Source organism: Mustela nivalis, assembly GCF_964662115.1.
Source record: "Mustela nivalis genome assembly, chromosome: 6".
Taxonomy (NCBI): Eukaryota; Metazoa; Chordata; class Mammalia; order Carnivora; family Mustelidae; genus Mustela; species Mustela nivalis.
Window position 1 is genome coordinate 16,525,546 of NC_139025.1, and position 26,793 is coordinate 16,552,338.

General features: G+C 39.7%; 1 protein-coding gene across 50 annotated transcripts in view; it reads left to right on the plus strand.

Moving 5' to 3' along the window:
- The window catches only part of TTLL5 (tubulin tyrosine ligase like 5), a 285,101-nt gene that overhangs the window by 85,604 nt on the left and 172,704 nt on the right, over positions 1-26,793 (plus strand). For 32 of the 50 annotated variants that reach the window (XR_014312440.1, XR_014312441.1, XR_014312442.1 and 29 more), the window contains 7 exons: positions 4,622-4,660; positions 11,443-11,600; positions 12,552-12,858; positions 17,082-17,202; positions 20,695-20,841; positions 21,953-22,056; positions 24,914-25,041. Coding sequence is in view for 26 of the 50 variants with exons in the window: in XM_082733575.1 (XP_082589701.1) it covers positions 4,622-4,660; positions 11,443-11,600; positions 12,552-12,858; positions 17,082-17,202; positions 20,695-20,841; positions 21,953-22,056; positions 24,914-25,041 (1,004 nt within the window). In the remaining 24 variants the exon portion in view is untranslated. The remainder of the gene's footprint in view (positions 1-4,621; positions 4,661-11,442; positions 11,601-12,551; positions 12,859-17,081; positions 17,203-20,694; positions 20,842-21,952; positions 22,057-24,913; positions 25,042-26,793) is intronic. The other 18 variants (XR_014312448.1, XR_014312449.1, XR_014312450.1 and 15 more) reach the window with 1 other exon arrangement.

The window sequence follows — 26,793 nt, forward strand, 5'->3', positions numbered from 1 at the left end:
TACAGACAGAGATCATAAGTAGGCAGAGAGGCAGGCAGAGAGAGAGGAGGAAGCAGGCTCCCTGCGGAGCATAGAGCCCGATGTGGGACTCAATCCCAGGATCCCGGGATCATGACCTGAGCTGAAGGCAGAGGCTTTAACCCACTGAGCAACCCAGGCACCCCCTAAGACACAATTTTAACAGACATGATCATGTGTTTTTCTAGACCAGAAGAGATTAGAATAATCAGATTAAGAAAGGTAGAGCAGGCAGTAATTCACAAAATAAATACACCAGGAGTTGTAAAAAATGACAACTTATAATTTCAATACAAGGGATATTAGGGTAGAATGATGAAAAATGGACATTGGAATTCAAATAGCACAACAATCAGGCACTCCTTAGTCTCACATACTTTTATTATCCCTAAGACATAATTGTCTTGCAGTACAGTTTAGTAATTGACTATCAAAATAAGAAACCTCAGTTATTTAGAGAAATTTACATTATATTCAGGGTATATGTACTTTTTCGCAGGATGCTTAAAACAGATACCCAGATTTCAGTCATTTCTTACAATTTCATGATGTATTATCAGGAAATATGTGCACTTTGCCATTTCTCCCCTTAAATTTGTGGTTATTACCATTGATGGAATAATTATACTGCTTAGCTTCTAATGAAAGAGACCTTCAGATTCACTTAGAAGACTAGAAACTCCGTTCTCTCTAACGTTTCTCTCTCCTCCCCCACTATCGTAGAAACTTTTATAAGGCTCCTTTATATTTAAGGGTTCAGGTGTTTTACCAAAGTATGTTTTATCTAGTGTAGTACTTTTCATTAGTTTGGTTTTGCAGCGGGTGAGTCTCTTGAGTCTGAAGATTTAAGTCTTCCATCTGTGGAAATACTCCCCTTGACCTCTCTTTTTCCTCTACTTGAGAACTTCTGTTAGATGAATTTTGAATCTTTTGCTATATGTTCCATGTTTTGTTTTGTTTTTACTTTTTTCTTATTCTTTTGATCTCATTGTTTCTTAGCTTTATTTCTTAAACATTTTCTTCTAAAATTTTAAATTGATCTGCAGCCCGATCTATTTTGTTATTCAGTACCAGACAGGCGAAGGTTGCTCAGTTTACCTTTTTAACTTTGACAAGTGCCATTTTATTTTATTTATTTATTTTTTGGAAAGATTTTATTTATTTATTTGACAGAGAGAGAGAGATATCATAAGTAGGCAGAGAGGCAGGCAGAGAGAGAAAGGGAACCCTGCCGAGCAGAGAGCCCAATGCGGGGCTTGATTCCAGGACCCTGAGATCATGACCTGAGCCAAAGGCAGAGGCTTAACCCACTGAGCCACCCAGGCGCCCCAGCAAGTGTCATTTTAATATCCAAGAACTACTTTTGATTTCTGGCTAGATTTTAGAGTTCATGTCTATAATATTAAAATGCTTCTGGTACCATTTCATTGTGCGGGTTTCCCCACAGCACCAAGCACTTGCCCACCTGTTTGCATCTGAGAATTCAACTCAGTTCTGGCACTATCTGCCCAGAGATTAGCATCAGATTGTGCAGTTTAAGGGTTCAGGCCTACAAGACTGTGTCATTCCCACTTCCTCCGACTTTGGACGCCTGTTAGCAAGGCCAGGTTGTCACCTGTGCTGCCAACTAACTGGCCACAGATTGGGGTTTTGAACAACCTGGGCCTGGACCTTTAATTCAGGCACGAGTTGCAAGTCCAGATAGTTACCTGTACTCCTGACCAACCAGCTAAAAACTGGAGGTTCCTACAAGTCTCTCCTTCCTTCCATTTGATTAATTTGCTAGAATGGCTCACAAAACTCCAAGGAACGTCTGCTTACTAGATCACTGGTTTGTTATAAAAGGATATAATTCAGGAATGGCCAGAAGGAAGAGACACTGAGGGTGAGATATGGGGAAAGGGTACAGAGCTTCCATGCCCTCTCCAGGTGTGGTAGGTTTCCCCAGATCTCCATGTGTGCCCCAGCCTGGATGCTGTCCTTTTGCATTTTTATGAAAGCATCATTACATAGGCACGATTGATTGAATCATTGTCCGTTGGTGATTGAGTGCCCCATTTCCAGGCCCTCTCCCCTTCCTAGATCACATGGTTGGTTCCTCTGGTGGCCAGCCCACATCCTGATGGTGATCTAGGGCATTCCCAAAGTCACCTCATTGGCATAACCAAAGGCACCTTTATGGTGCTTACTGCTTAGGAAGTTCCAGAGGTTTTAGGTACACTGTGCCAGAGATGGGAATGAAGACCAAATACATATTTCTTTAATTTCTTTATTTTTTAAAATGTACTCATTTATTTTAGAGAGAGTGTTGTATCAGTCTCGACTGACATGGACTCTGTGTTTGAGGCTCAGTCTTTCCAGCCTTGGGCTTCCTGTTGAGGGAGAGGGAAGTAAATCTTTCCATTTGGGAACCATCACCAGAATGAGATAGCATTATCCTAGGGGGAGCATAACAATGAAGAGATTTCAGAGGTAGTAATATATGTTGTTTCTTTATTAGTGATTCAATAAACAAGATCATCAGTGGGTCTGATAATCACCGTAATTTCAAAAGTATGATACATGTTGCAATATTTTGAGATACCAACATCTCTAAAGTAATGTGAAAAAAGATGTGTTGGTTTTGTCGGGGGTGGTTTGGTAATAAAATCATATGAAAACTGCTGCAGATGGTTTCCCACATGTGTATGAAAGAAATGCTAAATTTCAGTTGGAGGATTGATTTTAGCCTAATGTCTACTTTTTCACATCCACTGATGGCTGATCTCTCCGTGTCAGCTTACTCTTTCATGCCTCCTCCTCACACCCTGCTGTCCCATGGAATGGCCTTCAGACCGTCCCTAAGTTCTCCTAGCTGCCTCTTTCATCCTCTCATCCAGGCTAGGAGGAAGTTCTGCAGCCCTTCCAGTCCCTCCGTGTGATCAGATTGCCACACTGCTGTATAATTGCTTGTTTACTTACTAGCCTGTCTACTTTCTAAGTTGGCTTTGGAGAGTAGTACTTTGTTACCTTCATCTTTGTCCTTGTCAGTTTCTAGAGCGTACCACCTGGTAGGCACAGGCACACAAACATGCACTGGAGAAATGAAATCCTATTTGTTGCAAGCCCTAACATCTTCCAGTAAGTTTGTTTCTCTTCCATCTGAACTGCTATTTTTCCTCTTGAAAATCCCCTTGTATCATTGTCAGAATTACTTTCAAACTAATTCCCTAATTATATCTTAGGGAAATAATCTTCCTAATTGTTCATCTTTCTTACGTACCCCCTCCCTCTCATCCCGCACCTGCCACCCTGCCTGGCAAACCGTATCTTAGAGCTGTCTTACAGTTTGATGGCAGCTTTACCCTGGCTGCGTATTAGTAACACCTGCAGATTTTGTAAACCCTGTTGATGCTCTGGCCCCACCTCCAGGCTGAAGTATTGGTACTTCTAGAAGCCGAGGTGATTGTAAAGTGAAACCATGACTGCATATTATTGAAACAAACCATTATCTGATGAGGAAGTTAAAATCATCTTGAGCCTTTCTGATGATAAGGAGACATTGCCACGAAAAGAAGACACGGGAAGGGAAAGACTAAACATTTTGAAGACCTACTTTTCACTTGATTTTCTGTAAATAGAAAATCTTGACATTGATTGCATTGCTCTCCTTCCATAACATTTTCGAAATTTTTAAATGATAAATTTGAAATGATAAAGCTTTAAGATGAAGAACGGATTAAAAGAACCCAGGAGTTAGGTAAGAGGTGTGTGGTTTTAAAAGGATGACTGACACAAGTGATCCTATGGCCACGGGATTGTTCAGTGAATCTGGGGTGATATCTCCGTGAATCTACACATTGATAAAGTTGTACTGAGCTAAATATACACATTCACAAATGGATACAAGTAAAACTGAGGAACTTAAAAAAGAGAGTGTGTGTATGTTAAATGAAAGGAAATTAAATGAGGAGAGAATGTTTTAAAAATAAAAGCTAATTTCAACATAAATGTCATTCACATCCTATAGTGAGAGCCCAATCCTAGTTCAGACACTATGGAGAGCATCTCTTTTTAAAAGGGTTTTGTTTTTTTAATTGTGAAAAATCAATTTCTCCTGAGCACCCTTTTTGAACCCTATGAGGATTGAGATTGTTTTCCTTTACTAATACATAAAACAATTCGGTGAAAGCCTAAAGAAGAGCACTGGAGTCTGAGACCTAACCTCTGGGTTCCCATTTGAACCCACTAAGCCTCCAGTCTTGGGCACGTCACAAAATAATCTTACCCTCCCCCCCCCTTTTTTAATAAAACTAATAGTAATCTTTTTCGCATGGTGGTTGCGAAGTTTAGGTTTGATTTGTAGCTAAAGGTACAAATGCATGTAATTGTTATGCTACTTTGCTAGAATCCATTTGTCCTTTCCCTTTTGTTTTTTATTGCTCTTCCCCCATGCTTATGGGACTCTCTTTTTTTTCTCGATACATCTCTCTGTTTCTCCCCAAAGAGGCCTTCCCTGGCACAATTCTATGTTATCCAGGAGTATGAGTGTGTGTGCACGTGTGAAGTCAGGAGAGAATATCTGGCCACTCCTCTAACCCAGTTGTCCTTTCTACTTCTGTAGGGGAAACCCAAGAAGAAGCTTATTGACAGGAAGAACACGGTAACTGATTTTTAAAAGTTGAGAGATTCTTTCCATGCGCACAACGTGTGACCATGCAGGGGCTAAGTGTGATATTTTATGTAACTGTTTTTTGGTTTGGCTCAGCAAGAATAGTAACATAAAAAAAGTTTCTATTCAAACACTATTCCAAGGCAACTTTTTACAAAAGAAGTTTGGGATTTATTTATTTTTTTATAACTATGGGTGTATTATTTGGTGGTGTGAAAGGCACCAAAGTATAACTGAGATTTCAGAACTGTGTTAGAGTCATGTTAGAGTCAGATACGTGGTTATGGTTGGCCTTGATATACTTGGGACAAGTAATTCAGTGCCCTGTGGAACTGAGCAGAACTGTTCCCAGTTTGCCACAGAACTGAAAGTGTGCGGAGCACCTGTGACTCTTCACTCTGGTGGGGCAGAGAAGGGTCTCAGAGAAGGGCTGGGGTGGCCTTGTCCAATCAAAGACCAGACCCCCAACAAATCTTAAACCTAAGCATACAACCCCCCTAGCTTGAGATCTTACATACATCCCCTTTGTGCTGTGCCTCTTTAGAAATCAAAATGGCCACAAGGAGAAAGAGACATCCTGTATCTAGCATTTAGTTTTACATTTAAGGATTAATGAAGATAAACCTGGTTTCTCATCGAAACCCCTTGAAGCATAAATCTAATTTTTGTTTAAAGAAGGATAATATGTTTTGTTTAAAGAAGGGAAAACTGGGGAAAGTCAAGTTTGTAACTTCCAAATGAAAGCCACAGTAAATTTATAAGTTTCCTCCAATTTTTAGTCAAAGAAAATGCTTCCTGGAGTATATTACTATGAATTTGGCAATTAGATAAAAACGAAGCAAAAGAAAAAGATCTTAATAAGACTATTTAAAAGTCAGTGGGTTCTGGCCTTTCTTTGTTTTTGACATTCATTTTATATTACCTTCAGGAGTTTTTTGGTGGCATAGAGATAGAAGCAGAGGAAAGCTGGCATATGGCTGACGTATGGCAGACCATGTACTGTTAAATGAAATACATCTTAATACATTTAGAAAATAAAATCATAAACTGCATGGTCTTTGACCATACTGGAATTAGAAAGCAGTAACAACAGAAAAATCTCCAAATATTTGGAAATTCACACATTTCAAAATAATCCATGGATCAAGGAAGAAATGAGGGAAATTGGAAAGTATTTTAAATTGATTAATGATAAAAATAGAACATTAAAATGTGTAGGATGCACTAAAGGAGTGTTTTGGGAGAACTTTATAGCTTTTTAAATGCTTATATTAGAAAACAGAGGCCTACATAACTGATCTAATGTTTCATTTTATGAAACCAGATAAAGAAGGGTAGCCCAGCTTAAGTAGAAGAAAGGAAATAATAAAGGGTAAGAATCAATTAAATAAAAGACAATAAATAATACCAGTAAAATCTAAAATTGTTCACTGATAAGATAGAATTGATGAACTCTTACATAAATTGAAAAAAGAGAACATTAATTACCAGTATCAGATAGGAAAGAGGAAAATAATTTACAGACCCTACAGACATAAAAAGGATGTTAAGGGAATATTATTAACAGCCTTATTCTACAACTTTGATGACCCAGATGAAGTGGCTGAATTCCTTGGGAGGGAACACTTAGCAAAACTGACACAAGGTAGAATAGAAATTTTGAATAGCCCAATATCTATTCAGAATATTGAATTCATAATAAAAAAAACCTTGCAACAAAGAAAATCCCAGGCCCAGTAGTTTCACTGGTAATTTCTTTCAAGCATTTGAGGAACAACAGCACCAATCTTACATGAACTTTTTCAAAAATACAGAAAGGGACACTTCGCAATTCATTTATGATGTCCGCATTAACTATGACATCAAAACCTTGTCTTTATCAAGACATTTTTAAAAAGAAGAATATTACAGGCATGACATAGATATGACATGACACAAAGTTTCTTCAAAGATTTTTAGCAAATTGAATCCACCAGTATAAAATAGGGTAATACACATGACCAAGTGAGGTTTTTCCTACTAGTACAAAGTTAGTTTAGCATTTGAAAATTAGTATTATTCACCATGTATGAAGGAGAAGAATTAGTTGATCATTTTATTAGATGCAATAAAAGCACCAATGTAATTCACATTTATGAGAAAAACTCTTAGCAAGTCAGGAGTAGAAGGGAATTTCTTAAAGGCCTTGTGTGAAAAATCTATTGCTAATATCACACTTAATGGCAAAATATTGAAGGCGTCCTTCTATATTAGTAGTATCGCAAGATGTCCACTTCTGGAATTTGTAAGCACTTTATCCTGGAAGTCGTGCCAAGCCTGTACAATAAAGCAAGGGGTGGAGAGTAGGGGAGAAAGGGCATAGAGATTGGAAAGGAAGAAATCAAATGTCTTTAGTCTTAGATGACATGATCTGGTTAATATGAAATCCTAAAGCCTCCACAGAATAACTACAAGAACAGCTAAGTGCACTTAGCGAAGATACATGGCCGATATACTAAAATCGATGGCATTTTAACATAATAGCAGTAAATAAAAATTTAAAATTTTGTTTATGATAGCATTTGAAGATATGAAATTCTTAGGGATAAATTTTATAAACTCTGTTCAATACTTATACAGTAAAAGCTTACTAAATATTACTGAAAGAAGCCCTAAATAAGTGGGGAGATAAGTGATGTGCATGGATTAGAAGACTCAATATCACCAAAAAAAAGTTCATTCTCTCCAAATTGATCTAAAGATCTGGTACAATCCTAGTCTATTCTATTTTATTCTAATCTATTCCATTAGATTTTTTTTTTTTGTAGAAATTGACTATATTTTTTTCATCACCAGCAGAAAATGACTTAAAGAATTTTTTTTAATGTGAAAATACAAGGATATCCAAAGGAATATCCAAAAGTAATCTTGAATATCCAAAGTAATCTTGAAAAAGACTTAGGGTAACTGACTGAAAGAAATACTGTAATGCTATAGTAAGCAAAACTGTGGCAAGCCAATCAGTGGAACAGAATCAAGAGTCCAGAAATAGCCCTATATTTATATAGTCATTTGAGTTCATTAAAGGGCCCAAAGTCCAATGAGGAAAGGAAACTTTTTTTATTAACATATAATGCATTGTTTCAGGGGTACAGGTCTGTGATTCATTAGTCTCACACAATTCACAGCACTCACCATTGGAAACTTTTTTTTAAGAGACGATTTTATTCAGGCTATCATAATAGGAGAAATGTCATTGTTTGTTTTGTTTTGTTTTGCTTTGGGGGTGTTTTTTTGTTGTTTATTTATTTATTTTTAGAGAGAGAGAGTGGGGCAGGGGAGGAGCAGAGGGAGAGAGAGAAAATCTTAACCAGGCTCAACCCCTCAGCATGGAGCCCAACACGGGGCTCAATCTCACGACCCTGAGATCGTGACCTGAGCCAGAATCAAGAGTTGGAGGATCAGCTGACTGAGCCACCAAGGCGCCCCGAAAGGAAACTCTTTTTAACAAATAGAGCTGGAACTGAATATCGTGCTCTTAAAAATGAACCTCAACCCCTATCTCCCAGAAAAATCAGAGATGATTCATAGTCATAAACATAAAAGCTATTACTATAAAACTTCTTGAGGAAAATATCTTTGTGATTTTGGGCTTGGCCAAAGTTTTTAGACATGACACAGAAAGCAATACCCAAAAAGGAAAAAAATGATAAGCTAGATTTCCTCAAAATAAAAAACTTTTGCTTATCATCACATACTGTGAGGAAAGTGACTAGGCAAGCCCTAGACTGAGTGCAGATACTCATCAAACAAAGGACCGGAATCTAGGAAACAGAATGAGCTCCTCCTGCTAAAGAATTAGACAATTCATCAACCCTTTTACAAATGGATGAAACATTTGAATAGACACTACCAAAAGAAGGTGTGTGAGTAGCCAATACGGTCGTGAACATGTGCTTAACATTAGATACCAGAGAGTTGCAAATCAAAATCGTGAAATACCACTAAACATCCCGCAGAGTGGCTAAAATTCTGTCATCATGTTGCACGCTTTAAATGCCTTACGATTTTATTTGTCACTTACAGCTCAGGAAAGCTGTGGGGGTGGTTGCGGAGCCCAAGTGAACGACAGCATCAGATGGTGAGGGCGGGGAGCTGATGGGAGTCTGATAAGTTGTCGTTGGCAGCATAACCTTGTACAAGCACTTGAGAAGGAGCCTGCCAGTTTGTTAGCCTAGAAAGCGCCATGCTGAGATCTTTACCCAGAAGGAATGAAAAAAATAACCACAGAACGACTTGGTACAAAATTCTTCCTAGCAGCTTTATTCATAATATTCCCAAACTGGAAACAACCTAGGGGCTCCAACAACCAGAAAGTGGGTAAACTGTGGATTATTCACAGAGTGGACTAATCCTGCACAATAAAAAGGCATAAATATGGATACACACAACACAGATGAACCTCAAAAACATGCAGAATGAAAGGAGACCTACACATAAGAGTTCTCACTGAATAATTCCATTTGTATGAAGTTCTGGAACAGGCAAACCCAATGAAAATATGATGAAAAAATGTAAGACAGTGGTCTCCTTTAAGAGTGTGAGGGGGAGGGGTTGACTAGGAAGAGGCCCGAGAACTTTCTGAGGGGGTAGTATTATCAGAGTTCAGGTTATATAGTTCTAGGCATTTGTCAAAACTTATTAATGGGCATTTATTTGGGAATTTCACTGTATGTCGTGTTTAGCTCACCAAAAAACAAAACAAAAAAGCAAAAAACAAAAGCACCAAAACACCAAAAGCCCTGTAAAACAAATACTGAACTCTGGTGACTTAATGATGTGCGTGTTAAAACTTTAGGAGTAAATTGCACTGACTTCTGTGTATAACTTTGAAATGCTTTAAAAATTGGATGGATTGATGGTTGAATAGAAGAAAGGACGGTTGGCTATATGTGCTGAAAGAAATGTAGCAATATATTCCTGGCAGAAACTAGGCTGTGGGTACATGGATGTCTGCTGTCCTATTCTTAAAACTTTTGTTTGTGTAAATATTTTCATAATAAAAAGTTGGAAAAATAAAATGAGGTAGATGTAGCTAAAAGGTAGTGCAGCTTATTTATACAGAATTCAATTGTTTATTCAAAAATATTAAATATTAATGATATGTCATCTGTGGGCTGGGCAGTCTCATGGGCATCTCTAACCCAGTGGTGGACAAGACAAGCATGGTCCTTACCCTCATAGAACCCTAATTGTGTTTATCAGAAGTGTTTATCACACTTTCTCCATCATTCCCTACCTCCAACCCTTGTACTATTTGAATTTATTGCTCTGCTCATGGTTTCTTAGAAACTCACAATTGTTACTTTAAAATGTTAGATTTGTTTCATTTTCTTTATTATTTAATTGGCTAAATATCTATTTTCACAACTGTGTGTGTGTGTGTGTGTGTGTGTGTGTGGTGGTGGTGGTGGTGGTGGGGAGTGCAGTGTTCATTTTTTGGGACGATGGTAAGCTAGGTTTGGAGTATTTTTATTAATTTGCTTCTGGTTTCTGCCCCAGTGTGTCAGGACCATCCCTATTCTTGGCCCAGTTACCTGCTCTAGAGAGAAAGTTTCTAGAAGACTCACTGTCCAGTTTATCCACTCAGAAATCCCTAAAACTCCTACATAGATCAAAAGACACAGCCTTTCCATCATTATCAGAGATTGAAAACTCCCAGAGAAAAGATGATGATTCCTTGACCTCTAAGGGAATACACTTTGAATTCTAGGGAGTTCAGTTCTCTGAGAGAATTCATAGCCAACCAGTTAGATCTTGAGTTCGGAGTATACAGTCAGCTGCCTGCTTTAGACACTGATATGGATACTTCTTTCCTGACCCAATGACCATTTTCCCTCTCTCTCTGCTGACCTGGTTACCTCTGCCTGCATGGTGCTTTGCCCAGTCCTTGTTTGAACTGGGCCTGATACCAGTTACTTCCCTAACCTACGATTTATCTTACTTTAATGCCTAATGTAGCTGCTGCCATCCCCTTCCCAGCCCACTTCCCATTCACAGCGTGATTGAACTTGGCTTTGTCCAATATCTGCTACCTTTCCTTGTTTGTGCCTCTGACTCTTAACTCCTGACCTGTACTCAATATCTGGAGATGCCCTATCACTTCCCCCACCCCATTCCTCTTAACTAAGTAGACCCTAAGAAAGGAGTTCCTCTTGTTGGAATGCTTGAGACTTGGTGTGTCTCTGGGCCTTGGTAACTTTCCTAGGACACTTCCCCCATAAGTCTTAGCTCTGTGCTACCATATTCACAGGTATCAGCTGTCCCTCCCCTAGTCTCAACCTCTGCTAAATCTGTATTTATTAAGTACTATATACATTAGAAGAATATTTGTATAAGTCTGAGTAAATTATAACGAATAACAATAAAACAAACACCTCTAGCCACCACCCAGCTTAAGAATTAAAGTGTTGCCAGTGTTGCCCAGTCCTCCGTGTAAGGTTTTGGGTAGCACTCTTATGGGCCCTGATGTAAATAGTCAGCCAGTATGACCGAATACTTAAAAACACTTAAACACTGTCTTCAGGTATATTTTTGTTTGACAAATTCAGATAGGCCATTAGTGAAGTTTTCCTGTAGATTCCAATTTTCCCATTTATCTGCCAAACCTTGTAGAATTCACTAGAGGTACCATATCCGTCCTGTCGTCATTACAGAATTCTGTCAAGCTTAGCCTTGGAATAAAGAAGAGAACTCTCTGAAGACTGTAGCTACCATCTGGTTTTTTCCCATAGACTAGCTGCTGACGGAACTCCGGAACTGAAGGTAGAGAGTATGAATTCAAAGGCCAAACTGCACGCTGCCCTCTATGAGCGGAAGCTCCTGTCTTTGGAGGTGCGAAAACGTCGGCGACGCAGCGGCAGATTGAGGGCCGTGAGGCCAAGATACCCAGGTACCTGCTGGTGAGCTTACGCCAAACTCCACTGACCGGGTCTTGCCGTTCTGAGTTAATCAGCTTCTTAAGTAAGACTCAATGAATAAGAACCTTCCTGATCACATCTGCTTAATTTTTTTGTATAGTCTTTTTCTCCGAAACTTAATTTCAGAAGGATTCTAAGTTTTTAAACCTTCCATTCTGTGATATTTGTACTGAAGAATAACTAAAGCATACATGTTTTTGGCTTTTGCTCTTACTTCAGCATCATATAACTAGCTGGTACTCTAGAAATACTTGAGGTATAAAAATATGAAGAAATGCTTTAGTTTAAGTTTAATGGAATCCTGAGCATCATTATCTGCTTTTTTATGATGAGGTATTAAATCTAGTTCACCCCTTGACATTGCTGAATGGTATAAATATTTTAACCATGAACAGACAAGGAGGAATTTCTTTCCCAGATAATCTCATTTGTAGGTCTATTTGTCACTGACCCTTTCTCTCCTCTCCGCCCCCACCCCTTTGTTGAGCACCTGTATCCGGCACGTTAGTCACTAGGGCTTCATCAATGAATAAAAAAGATAGGTCCCTTGTCCTCACAGACCTGCCAGGTCGGTGAAAGAGAAAGGTAACGAGTAAATGTAGGATAGAAAGATATTCCCCCGCTCTGTGTACCTCCATAAAAGGTGCCCTTCTAGAAAACCTCTAGCACACTGTTGAGATTACGTAGATATTTGCCTGAAGTTGTAAGAGAGCCATTGCTATTCTCCTGAGAAACCTGAGCTCTAATGCAGTTGGATTTCTAGAGTGCGAAAGGCTGGAGAGGGATGTGTATGCTGTTCGTTTTGTGCCTCTTTTGTGGTCTGACCTAGAGATGGGTTTTTACTAAAAAGACGGAAGGAAGGTATTGGGAGAGAGGAAAATTGAATCCTTTTTTCAGCAACATTAGTGATTCTCCGCATTTAGTGATCACTCAGCCGGCCGAAATGAATGTTAAAACTGAGACAGAGAGTGACGAGGAGGAAGAAGTCGCGTTAGACAATGAAGACGAAGAGCAGGAGGCTTCCCAGGAGGAATCCGCAGGGTCCCTTGGAGAAAATCAAGCCAAATACACCCCCTCATTGACTGTTATGGTAGAAAATCCGCCCAAAGAAAATGCCATGAAAGTTTCTGAATGGAATAATAAAGGTGAACAGTGCTGCAAAATGGAGACTCAGGAGCCAGAGCCCAAATTTAACCTGATGCAGGTTCTACAAGATAATGGCAATCTTAGGTATGTACCTTTAATAATTATGATAATAAAACCGATAACTTGCATTGTGTACTAGGTACCGTGTTGGTGGCTTTGCAGCCATTTTCCTTTTCTTACAGCATCCCTGGGAGATAATGACTATGATTTTATTATTATTGTTACTGTTAAGGAAACTGAGCCCTAGAGAAGTTGCTTGTCCAAGATATAGAGCTATGATCCAAAACCCATGTCTCACGGGCCCAACAAATGTTTGTTGGTTTGAATGTCAGTCACTATAAGTGTAGAGTTCAAGTGGCTCATGGTTTAATGTAGGGGTACTCACTGGGCAGGGGCCCCAGTATGGACAAAGTGCTCTTAGGACACAGAGAAAGGAGTGACTAGTCCTTTCTAGGAAGGCAAGAGGGACGTTAGGGAGGTGGCAATATTTGAACCAGGCTGTAGCTGCTGAGCAGGGATGCCAGGAGGGCTGGGAGGTGGCAGCTGTGTGTTGGAGTACCGTAGGGGAAAGAAAGGCAGAGAGATGCGATGGTTTGGTCAAGTCATTCAGCCCCTCAACAGCGGTTTATTGAGCACCTGCTTTGTGCAGAAATTGTGCTAGGCTATATAGTTATGTGGAGAGAAGGGTGCAGTGAGAGATAAGACCGAAAAAATGGATGTCATTTGATTATAAAGTGCTCCAAGAGGAGCTGGGACTATATTTTCTAGATGGATAATTTTGAAGCCGACGAATGATATGGTCAGATCTTGATTTAGAAGGTAAATTCTGGGTGCACTGTGGGTCAGTGATTGATAAGAGGAGAATGAAAACCAGGAAGGTGAGTTAGCAGCTGTCACAGTAGTCCAGAGCCAGAAGATGAGGCCTTGACCAGAGCCATGGCTACTGGAATGGAGAGAATGGGATGGACCGAGTGAAATTTGCAGTCAGTATAAGGAGCATAGGAGTTGGTTTCAGGACAGAAGTGTGTTTCATTTGGGACACAGTGAGACGGAAGGGCTCTGGGATGAAGTGGTTCAGTGGATAGGTGAAGATACAGCTTTGAAGGTCAGAGTTGAACAGAACTGGGCAGTTGGGAACGTTAGAGTGGGTGAGCTTGTCCGATTCACTTTAGTCCAGAAGCATAGACAGGAGAAAAGGAGGAGCGTTGAGCCTTGGGGAAGACCAGTGTTTAATAGTAAGAAGATAAGAACCAGCAGCTAAGGGAAGTAGGCACCAGGCCTAGGAGGAGGGAGTGTGGTAGAAGCTCCAGAATGAGAGTTCTAAGCTGTAGTGTGCCTCAGACAGCCCGAGAGAGCACGCAGAGTGAGGAGAGACTCCTGCATTTCTGACCCCGGGCCAACTTGTGCGTTGTGAGAAATTGTGAGTTGTAGAAATAAGAAAGCAGGTGCAAGCCAACTTTTTCAGAGGATTTGGCAGTGAAAGGGACTTGAGAACACATCAGCGAAAGCAAGCGTAGAGAAAAGGATTGTGGTGTGTTTTTTTTGTTTTTTTAAGATGGGGATTCTGGAGTGTATTTATAGACTAGGGGAAGAAGGGTTTGATGGAAGGAGCATTAGGGGCACCTGGGTGGCTCAGTCAGTTAAGCATCTGACTTTTGATTTTGGCTCAGGCCATGATCTCAAGGTCGTGAGATCGAGCCCTCCATTGGGCTCCCCGCTCAGAGCACACTCTGCTTGAGGTTCTCTCTCCCCCTCCACCTTCCCCCGGGTCATGCTCTCTAAACAAACAAACAAATAAATAATAAATAAAATTGTTAAAAAGAAATGAGGAGTAGAGATGCAGAAATGGATATATTGCTAAGAAGGGCCCTAAAGGAAGGTGGAAAGAGGCCACTGGAGGGGTATCTCTTACTGTAAGTCGGAAAGAAAGCACTGGGATGAATGCAATAGAAGTTAAGCAGGAAGGAAGATTAAGTATTTATGCATTTTGGCCTTTATAAGTTAGAGGTCAGTTCTTATATTGCAAGGCTGGTGGGTAACTTTGGGTTTCAGGGAAGTGGGGAGATGAAGTTAAGGTTTGGAACAGTGTCCATGGAGAATAGCAGTAGTTTTGTTCAGTGGACACCACACCAAACTGTCCGAAGACCTGGATTCTCGCTTTTTAGGGCTCACTGATGGACTGTGTGATCATGGGCTACTTAGAGAGCTTCTCCACGCCTCAGTTTCCTTTTCCTTTAGGCCAAGGTATGGGGTTAAACAAATGTTTTTCAAACTGTGCTTTCTGGAGGGGAAAAAAGATTCCACTGAATTGAAATAGAACATTTGAAAACCACTGGACTATATTCTAAGGCCCTTTCCAGCAATAACATTCTACTTAGCTGTTGTAGAAATAAATTATTTCTTCATAAATCTCAGGGATCTGACTTTCAGTGAGTAAACTGTTTCAGTTGCCTGGTGTGTGAAGGCAGATCAGTGGTTTTCAGACTCTGCTGCCTCGAGCTACCCATCATTCTGTGGGGCATCTCTGTGGCTACTGAGGGGTATCAGGGAGGTCATGGCAAGGATTCGAGACTCTCGGCCCTAGCCTTTAGTTGTGTAATTTTTATACTGAGGATCCATAGAAGCCTAATTTAAAAAAAAAAAATAGGGGTTTCTTTGATATAAATCATTCTAGTTTTCATTCTTTCATCTTTTTGGGTTTGTTGCGTATGACTAGCTGACCAATGTCTACAGTACCTTAGGGCCAGTCCCAGAATGAACAAACCCAGGTCGTTTCAAGAAGGTTTATAGAAATGAAAAATACAGTACTTGTTCATTTGATTTGTGGCAATGATTTGCAACAAAATAATGGTTGAAATCTCAACCTCCAAGTGATAATTCCCTTATCCGAAAGACCTTTATGTTTTAGTGTTAGAGGAATAGTTAATAAAATCACTGAAACATGCCATTTCTACCTCATTTGATAGCAAGTGAATTTGTGGACCAAAATTCAGAATCTTTTTCACTTGTTTTGTCATGAAAATAATCTTGTGGAGAGAAGTCTTATGGGAATGGTTGAGGGGAAAGTGGCATGTGGTCTCCAGGTGAACAAGAGTGTAAGTGTTGCCTTGTTGAGAAACATTTGAAAATTTAAATTTGTTTCTTCAAAATCATATTGTACTCCCATAAACTCTCCCCATTAGTAAAAAAGATGTAGCCTGCCTTATATTTTATGCTCTGAAGATCTTCTGTATCAAACTCTCAAGAGCAAATCTACTTCTCATCCTGATTCCCCTCCCTTTCAGTCCCTCTGCCACGAACATAGCAGTTAGACCTAGATCTTCTTATGCTGTCCACTTCCCTCTGGATAAGTCCTTCATCCTAACTGTGGAGGAGCCGTGAGTAGAAAGCATTCAGTGATTGCATGTGTGAGGACTGTAAACAGAGTTTGTGTTGGGCCCTAATCTTCGCTGATGTAATTTTGGCTGTAGCGTCAGAAGGCCGATCAGCTGAAGTAACCAAAATCTGTCCTGAAGGAAAACAGATCTGCTACAATTAGCAGCTGAAGTGAAAATCATCAGTGCGTCTCTGGTATTTCTGCCTTCTAAGCCATAGCTTGAACAGATTTCCTTATTTCCAACCTAGACCAACAAGCAGAAATTTGCTGGATTTTTCAGCGATGTCGCTGAGGTGCTCATTACCATATGTAAAGATTTCTTTTTCCCACTGAACATCTGGGCCTGTCCTAGCCTGTCAGTTCATCTCTGCCAAGCTCTGTTGGACCTCACTCATTTGTTCTGGGCTCCAGCCATTCCTGTCTTGTAGTTGAGAAAAGCGTGACCTTAAAAATTTGGTCTCAAAAGTTCCTTTGTAGGATTTGTCTATTTCCTGCATTGGAGGCCTTTGCACACGAGAAATATTAGTTGCCATAACAAAAGCATACTCTTGCCCCAACTGATGAATATATAAGGGCCTCTGTGTTCTTGTGAAGATTCAGTACTTTTCCTGTCCATTTCCCCCAAGGAAGTTGTTAAAAAGCTCAGAGATAAGGTAAAAGAGTAGGAAACCTGATTTCCTATTCTTCTTTGATTTTTTTTCCCTCCCACATTAATAATAGAGAAACTAAATAGGATTCTTTAATAGAAAAAAAAATCTCATATACTCTAGAAGGAATCTTTATAGTCATATGATTGCATGATGGGCTTCATTTGTCTCAGCCATCCTAACAGGACGATGGTCACAGTCCACTTTGAGTGAAGCTAGTACATATTTGGTAGGCTTACCATTCTGTTTCATAACAAACACTATGTTGTTTTGGATTTCTATAGCAAAGTGCAGGCCCGGATAGCATTCTCTGCCTATCTCCAGCATGTTCAAATTCGCCTGATGAAAGACAGTGGAGGTCAAACGTTCAGTGCCAGTTGGGCCGCCAAAGAGGATGAACAGATGGTGAGACTCTTCTTGCTGGAACCTTTTTTTTTTTTTTTTTTGGTGTTCTTTGTTGGGTTCTTTCTTTTTATTATCTATTTATTTATTTTAATAAATATATAATATATTTTTATCCCCAGGGGTACAGGTCTGTGCATCACCAGGTTTACACACTTCACAGCACTCACCATAGCACATACCCTCCCCAATGTCCATAACCCCACCCCTCTTCTCCCAAACCCCCTCCCCCCAGCAACCCTCAGTTTGTTTTGTGAGATTAAGAGTCACTTATGGTTTGTCTCCCTCCCGATCCCATCTTGTTTCATTTATTCTTCTCCTACCCCCCAAACCCCCCATTTTACATCTCCATTTCCTCATATCAGGGAGATCATATGAGAGTTGTCTTTCTCTGATTGATTTATTTCGCTAAGCATGATACCCTCTAGTTCCATCCACGTCATCACAAATGGCAAGATTTCATTTCTTTTGATGGCTGCATAGTATTCCTATATATATATATATACATATATATATATATATATATGTATATATATATATATACCACATCTTCTTGATCCATTCATCTGTGGATGGACATCTAGGTTCTTTCCATAGTTTGGCTATTGTGGACATTGCTGCTATAAACATTCAGGTGCACATGCCCCTTCGGATCACTACGTTTGTATCTTAAGGGTAAATACTCAGTAGTGCTATTGCTGGGTCATAGGGTAGTTCTATTTTCAGCATTTTGAGGAACCTCCAGGCTGTTTTCCAAAGTGGCTGCACCAGTTTACATTCCCACCAACAGTGTAGGAGGGTTCCCCTTTCTCCATATCCTCACCATTGCTGGAACCTTTTTACTTGCCCTCTTTCTTTTCTTCTTTTTCTTCTTCCTCTTCCTAACTCCCACCCCAATTAGGGTAAAAAGCAATATATTCTTTGGTGAAAGAGTTGTTCCACACTATAGATTACAGATTTCCCTTACTTTAATGTGATGTAAATCTTTGATCTGGGGCCAACATCCATCATACCATGTTGAGGGCATCGGTTTATTTTATCCTAAAAATGGAAATTGGTTGCTCATTAGATGTCAGGCCCTGTCCAAAGCCCTCAAAAAGAACAGCAATTTAGAACCCTTTAACTCTGCGATTTTCCCATTGCATTAACTCTTTGACGTAGGCATCGTCATCCCATTTTGTAGCTGAGGTAACAAAGACCGAGAGCAGGGATGTAATATGCCTCTTGTCCCATAGCTTGTGTGGGGTAAGACTGAAACTTGCACTCACAGGTTAAGATTGTACAGTGTTTTCTCTTCCCTTGTTTCCTTGCATCACAAGGCATTTGTTTTCTGTTCTGAGGGGGTCCAGTTAGCCCCGTGAAAGTCAACACTTTGTCGTAGGTTCTCTGAGAATGTACCATCCTCCATTTTAACATTAATTCTCTAGTAGTTGAAGTTTTATAAAGTTTGGAAACAAACCGTGTAGTAATTTTTGCTATCAGTCATTTGAACATGCCTAGGATTTAGTATTCTAGCAAGGTGTTTCTTTTTGAATTGGAAGGATAGGGAACTTCATGCTCTTTGTAAGGTCAACACTTATAGAAGAATCCATAGCCCTTCCGTAGCCTTTGACCACAGGGATCTGTCACCCACAAGAGAGAGACCTTTAAAGTCTGAGAAAGCTGTATCCTTTGTCCAACTCATTGGTGACCCTCCCATAATTTTCAGTTCTCCACATACAAGAAGCATACTATGTGCCAGGCTTATTATAAAAACACAATGGAAATCCCAGAAAACAACCTGTGAATTTAAAGTAGCCAGTACAACCCAGAGATAAAACCTTGTGTGTTGTGAATAATCCTTCAACCATCAGTGGAAAATGTTAGCTCTGCTCTTTCCAAGTGGAAAATTGAAACTGCCTTTTTGAGAGTCAGTTTGTCTGCTCCACGGTGAAAAAATAATGTTTTAGTGTAATAGCTTAAACCACCCGATAGTAAAGACAGCAGAGTAGAACCGTGAAATCCAACCTGTGGTTATGAGGCTGTTCCTTCATGCTGGAGTAAATTGGCACCAAAGAACAATGAACCAAAATCACATTCAGGAATTTAAAAAAAAAAAAAAGCTCAGAATAGAGTAACTCCTGCAAGCGCTGGCTTGGAACCCCACACAGGGTTTGGGGGCAGCGGGGGGTTACGAGAATACTTAGGATCATCACTGCAAAACTTAATACCAGTTCTGTGCATTCCTGTTTGAAAATCTAGCTGGAGAGCACACCTTTAGCCCTCCCTTCCCTGGTAACTGCAGCGGGGGCGGTCTTGACCGGGAAGGGAAGGCTTAGAATTGTCTTCTCTGCCCCAGGTTAGGGTTTGACATTCTTTATCACAGAACTCACAGGAGGCACGTCCATAGAAGGTTCCTCAAACCTATCATCTTAAGGCAATTTTAACATGTTGTGGGGGTGTGAGGAGGGAAGGAACAATTCTCTTTAAGGCCCTTGGTCTCACAAAATCTCTCTTGGAAGTATTTCTCGTGCTGTGAATGATCTGATTGGTATCTGTTGAGATTTCAAAATCCTTGGCCCCATGTCAAGTGAGATGTACTCTTGTGTACATCTTAATGACTTAATGACTTTCCTCTATGCCCCTCCTAACCCCCTTTCCCATGGGGAAGGGAAAAAGAAGCCACCACCTCTCACATATATACAGTATTGGTTCTTTCTTTTTCTTTATCACTAAACTTTCTAAATGAGTGGTTTCTTTTCTTTATTACCTGTGCTCTCCTTGGCCTCATCTTCCTATTCCTTTTCCTCTACTGAAAGTGTTCTCTTGAAGTTATCTCACAGTGGCCAGATCCACAGCCTTGTCTTGGTCCTGGGTCTTCCCAGCTCTGGTCTCTTGGGAGCTTTTGACATGGGGCCGTTAAGTCCCTTGGCTTCCATGACACTCTTTTCTCCTAAGGCTTTTTTGTTTTGGTTTGGTTTGGTTTGCTTTGGTTTGGTACATTTCTGGTGTTTCTGCCATGGGTTTTTTGTTCTTGTTTTTCTGATTCTTTTTCCTCTTTCCTATCTTATTAAGTATGAATATTTCTGTTTCTTTCTCTTCCTTCTCACCTTTGATGATTTCATCTGCTCCTATGGTTTTAATTTCTACTGTCTATCCTTGAAAGCTGCTTCTCCTAAGTAGCTCTCTCTGATCAACCTAGCAGTGGTATCTGCATATTGAATTATTATAGCACTATTGGCATTTGAGTTGTGGTACCTTTACAGTTACTTCTCTAATATATAATTATTTGTGTACATAATTCTTTTGATTTTCTGATTGTCAGCTTATTGAGGGAAGAGTAAGTTTCTTTTGTCTCTCTGTCTCCTTCTTATACCTAATGTTTTTCCTCTGGGTCTTATTTGTTGGAATGTTCAGTGTACCTGTTCTCTTATCTCTATTGAGTAAACCCTTCCTAGCTTGTCTTCTGGTGCTTAGTACAATCCCTGTTTTCTTTTCCCTGACAACTCTTAATAGGAGCTAGTGGTTCGCTTCCTTAAACGAGCATCCAGTAACCTCCAGCACTCACTGAGGATGGTACTACCCAGTCGACGTTTGGCACTTCTGGAACGCAGAAGAATCTTGGCACACCAACTGGGTGATTTTATTATTGTGTACAACAAGGTAGGTGGTTTTTCTTTTACTCGTATGTTTTAGATTGCTATACCCTGTTAGTGGGCTAGAAGCCTGTGTCCTGCTGGGTGGAGAGGTCCTTCTTTCTTCTAGTGTTGTCAGCCCTTGTGTGTAACTGTTACAGGCAGCTGGACCTCACCTCTTAACCTAGCTGGTCTGTATAGCTACTTACTACTTCTAAAAGCCCAGTGGCCATAATTAATGCTTATCAAAAAGCATATTCCCTTTGAATGCTGTTGAGGCTGAGATGAACTATGGACTATGTGAATTTGCATTATCATTATTATGCCTGTAGACAGTGGTGTGAATTTACTATTTGTGAGCAAATTAACTGTGGATTTAATAGAATGACATAATCTTCTTTCCTGAGAGAGTTACACTTTGTATCAGAGAACATCTTAGACAGTGACATCATTTTACAACCAAGACTAGGAAATATACTACTTGGTTAGAATATTTTGCAAAGTATCTGATGTCCAGAGGGTCTTAGAATGCTTTGGAAGTATCAGTATTTGGGAGAAAAAAGTATGTCATTTAGCAGAAGGGAGAACTGAGGCCTGGAAATTTAAATGGCGTTTGTAAGAATGTACAGAATGATTAGTAGAATATCAGTATACCAAACCGATAGCTGCTATTTACTCCAGATCTGTTGAGAATTTTGAGATGTCATCTATAAGTGAAGAATTTACTCAGTTTGGATGCTGGTATAGGAGTAACTTCCAAAACCTCTCTTTCCTCTCCCTAATTGTAACAAAATCCAGTATATTTGTTGTTATATTGGTAAAGCTGCAAGTGTGAGCACAGATGTTACTAAGCTACTATAAAGTTCTTTTTGAATGGGTTATGTGGGCAGAAGGCAAAAACACGATACAAATTTATATTTATTCTGCAAATTTTATTTGGAAATTCCAAAATGTTTTATGAAATAATGGCAGAGAATAATGTATCAAATTTATAGGTGGCAAAAGTACATGGGGAAGTAAGTGTCTTTACTCTAGAGACAGATGAACCCAATGGTCATGAAACCAGCTGATGAAGTATGCATTTATCAGGAGTCAGTTTTATCTTAATTGTTTTCTTGTGCGGGTTGGGGACTGGGTAGGAAACAGAACAGATGGCTGAAAAGAAATCGAAGAAGAAACTTGAAGAAGAAGAGGAAGATGGGGTGAATACAGAAAACTTTCAGGAGTTCATCAGACAAGCAAGGTAAAAGATATTCTTGATTAATAAAAACAATCCTCCTTTATCTGCCATACTGCCTCGTTCAATTCTTAATACTTCCTTGTTTCTAACATACGGATGTGAGTAAAATCGCTCTCAGAATGAGAAAAAGAGTTCCATAGGCTTGGCCTCTCTGTATCTCAGTCAATTATGTTGTTGTTGTCATGGTTTCAGTTATCAAAACACTGCTGCTGGGTATTTGGGCTGTATTTCTAGACAGCCTTCAAAGTACACACCACTTTGGAGTACTGAGAAAGCCCTTTGGAAAGTTGAAGTTAGAGGCTCCCAGTGTTTACTGGATCTGAATTTATCCCTGACCTACTGATGCAGTGGCAATGACCAAATTTTGCCTACATTGAGTGGGTTGAGGAATTGGCAGTTTCTCAGCACTGTGAGGGTTACGCCTAATTTATATAAAATAGAACAAGTCCTTCATGAGTAGAGTTAGCCTTTAAGGATTGAAAATCTAAAAAAAAAAAAAAAAAAAAAAAAGAAAATCTCAGCAGTCAGCTCTATCTTGTAAATCAGTCAGGCCATTTTGTCCTTTTACAATATGTTTCCAAAGGAAGAGGTAACAAAGGCATTTCATTTAAAACTTTGTAAGACCCATACTGGAGGGCCGTTTTCTAAAACAGAAAGTCATACAAAACTACTCAAATAAAGGGTAAAACATCTATACAATCCCATTAATTAGTCTTCAGCCATCGAAGTCACTGTGGCAAGAAAAGCAGAAAAAAATTGATTCTCTGTTGGTTTATGAAGTTAAATCAGGTGGTGGGTTATCAGTGACCAAGGTAGCATGGTCTGTGTTTAAGACCTTGTGTAGACTTAAGTCTACACTTACAGCCTCACTATCGTGTGCTTAAAAACACACAGCAAACAAATACATAATTTTGTAGGAGTTTATAATAGTGTATTGTTATTTTGATGACATTCTCGGGTCTTGAATTGTATGATTAATAATTCAGGTATAAGAACAAAGCAAGAAATGGTTTCTCATATCAACATTATACAAATAAGAAAGACAGAGTATGTTCAGAAAATGACTCTATTTTAAAAGATTAATATTCACTTCCTCCTAGGGATCTTCAAGATCCTTAAAATATAAACAAATAAAAGGAACGCGAACTTTTTTTGAAAAGCGGTGTATAATCCCTTACCAGGCCTAACTGGAGGCTGAAAGTGACTGATGTGTACTAAAACAAGTGATACAGAGTTAGTGATCGAATATGCTGGAACCTGTTTATTACTGTTGTACATTAAGTGTTGATTGTCGGAAACTTCTTCTAGCATTGGCTTACTATGTTTGAGGGGGTATACGGATACTTCCATCGAGGCTGGAAAATCCAGATACTTGCAGGAGTCAGACAAGGAAACACAGATTATGAAGTGAGCAAAGGTAAAAGAGAGGAGGCAGCAAGCAGTTTGTATTTTGACCAGCCAGAACCTTTTCTTTTCCCTTTCTGTGAATGACAGATCATTCACACATTTGTGACCTCAGCTGCATATGGACCTTTAGTAGTTCCTTGAGGTTTTTACTATATGGCACTTTGCTTCTCTAGAGACGGTGGGGTTTACTCTGAGATTCGTAGAAGCAATTTCCTAGGTTGTCATTACAACATATTCTCAAGATGGGATATAGGTCCTTTGTGATAATGCAGGACTATTTTTACCTATTCAAAGGCCACGAATCTGGGATATAACTTGGCTCCAGGAAAAAGATGCAGAAGGCCATTGAGAACCTCCCACAGGTGTTTAAAAAAAAAAACCCATGCATATGGGAGCACCTGGGTGGCGCAGTGGGCTAAAGCCTCTGCCTTCAGCTCAGGTCATGATCCCAGGGTCGTGGGATCAAGCCCCACATCGAGTTCTCTGCTTATCAAGGGGCCTGCTTCCCCCTTTCTCTCTGCTTGCTGCTCTGCCTACTTGTGACCTCTCTCTCTCTCTCTCTCTCTCTCTCTCTCTGTGTCAAATAAATAAAAATCTTTAAAATTAAAAAATAAAAAAACAAAAACCCATGCATATTATGTTTACCGAAAGAGTTCTGTGGGCCCTCATCAAACTCCTTGTACTTTCCATTTTGTGGATGTTCATAAAGTGCGTACAATTTCAATATCTGAAGTGACCTAGAACCATCTAGTTCCATCTCCTTCATTGTAGCAATGTTTAGGGAACTGTTCTGTGGCTTTCCTGGTAGGTCTCCTTATCTCGGACAGAGGGAATTAAAATGACGAGCGGCTCCTTTAGTGAATACACTTCAGTTATCTGGAAGTGGAGGGCAAACCGTGAAGGGCCAGATCATAAATATTTCACACTTGGTAGGATACCTATGATCTTCATAGCATGTTCTTCTCTAAAAAGATAAACACTGTTTGTAGCAGGAAGCCATACAAGAACATGTTGCTCATCAGCTCGCCAGTTTTGAGCCCATAAAGTCTGTAGTTTATTGACCTCTGATACAGAACTTGGCTGCCCAATAGAACTTTCTGTGTGTTGTGGCTACTGAGTACATGAAATGTGGTTAGTCTAACTGAGAAGAATCTTTTTAAATGTGCTTAATTTTAATTCACTTAAACTGAAATCATCATATATGCCTCCTGGCTACCATATCGGACAGCGCATCTCGAAAATTCGCTTTGGGTTGAAGAAAGCCTTATCGTGTTGAAATTTTTCAGACTGCTTTGTTTGTATTCCTGTGTAACCATCTACTAGTAGGGAGTTTTAAGCTTGTACTCTTCATTTTCCCCTTCTCCAGCTGACTCCATTTCCAGAATAAAATCTAGTGGAAAGATTTTTCCAGAACAGCTTCCTGTTCTGACCATACTCTCTCTCCTTGTTTCAGTGAGGCTGAGCTGGAGGAGGTGTTGACTTTTTATACCCAAAAAAACAAGTCTGCAAGCGTCTTCCTGGGGACCCACTCAAAAAGTTCTAAAAACAGCAACAGTTATTCTGATAGCGGGGCAAAGGGTGGTAAGTATGACAGTTTATTAATGAAAAATAAGAACAAGTGAAAAAATGAGATGTGCTAAAGAGAGCCGAGAATCCTGTGCCGCATGAGCACTAACAGGCTCCAAGATGGTGAACTTCTGCAGCGCAGGGGTTGGGGCTGAGGGGGCATTCCATTTTTGTCCTCAAAACAAGAGGAACATGGTCCTTTTAAAAAATTTGTTCATGAAATTAACAGTAGAGAACTTTCGAGACAAGTTAATAATAGCTAACATTTGAGCGCTCATATTACTATAACCTGCTGGATGTGATCTAATTTTTTTACTTTTAAAAACCATATGGAGTGGGTGGAATTACTCAGTTTCTTTTCAGATGAGAAAACAAAAGCTGAAAGTGACTGAGTAACTTGCCCAGGAGTTCCCTTCACGGTGCAGTGGGGTGGGAATTTGAACCTCCTTTGGCCCCACTCAAGGCTTATGCTCTTCATCTGTGCTCTTCTGCCTTTCCTAATGGTTATTTCCCATTCTTTTATTTAAGTTTTTTGCTTCCTCTGGCTTAGCTGCATTGGCATTTGGGGCAGAGGAATTATTTGTTGCATGGGACTATTCCATACCTGGTGGGATGTCTAATATCCTGAATCTCACATCCGAAATGCCTTTAGCTTTCTTCAGTCACTGTGAGAGCCCAGGATGTTCCCACGCATTAATTTCGTTTTCTTTTCTTTTTTTTTTTTTAAATATTAACGCACACTTTTTAAAAAATTATATTAAAATCAGGCAATGGTCTGACAATAAAAAGTCTGCTTATGGAATACTGTTATGTTCAGCTTTACTTACAGGTTGTTAAATCCTTAGAACTAAGGTATCCCCCAGAAAAAGATTAATGGAAATATCGATTGCTTTTCAGACTTGATAGTTGCTACTTCAAAAGGTGGTTTTATATAAATGCTAAATTAAAAAAAAAAAAAAACAACCCTTTAGAACACAATGAATTGCTTTTATTTCGGTATGCATCCACATCTCAGCATTTAGTGGTCCTGAACAGAAAAGTGGGAAAATGCAGCAATTTGCCAGGAAGTCAGGCCCGCCAATTTCGGGGATCTGCTGTGCACACTTCTTAATCCCTGCTGAGGACCGTGAGAAGAGTTCCCTTCGGGGGAACTCGGTGATTGGGGATTTGGGATTAATGTGGACCGAACTCTCTAGCTCATGTCATCTGATTAAAAAAAAATAGCAGTGATGTTCTGTTATAAACAAAGCTCTGTGCCTTAAAGTAAGATTCATTTAAAATCTAGATGGGAAGCATAAGACATAGAGGAAATCTACACCAATTCTGTCGGTATACTAAGCACTAAATTCAAAGACAGAGACTCGTTCCCTGCTGTTAAGACTACTATAGTCCCATGTGGGAATAGTGAGGATAATTGGTCATTATTATTTATTAATATTATTTATTATTATTAAAACATAGAGTGAGGGGTTCCTGGGTGGCTCAATGGCTTAAAGCCTCTGCCTTCGGCTCAGGTCATGATCCCAGGGTCCTGGGATGGAGCCCCACATCGGTCTCTCTGCTCAGCAGGGAGCCTGCTTCCTCCCTCTTCTCTGCCTGCCTCTCTGCCTACTTGTGATCTCTGTCTCTCTGTCAAATAAATCAATAAAATCTTAAAAAAAAAAAAAAAGTGGAGTGAGTTTTCCCAAACAAATAGGGTAAAGGCCTATTTATATTGAGCTCACTGTATAATCAAATATTTCTAGAAGTCCCAGCCCAGCCCTCTTC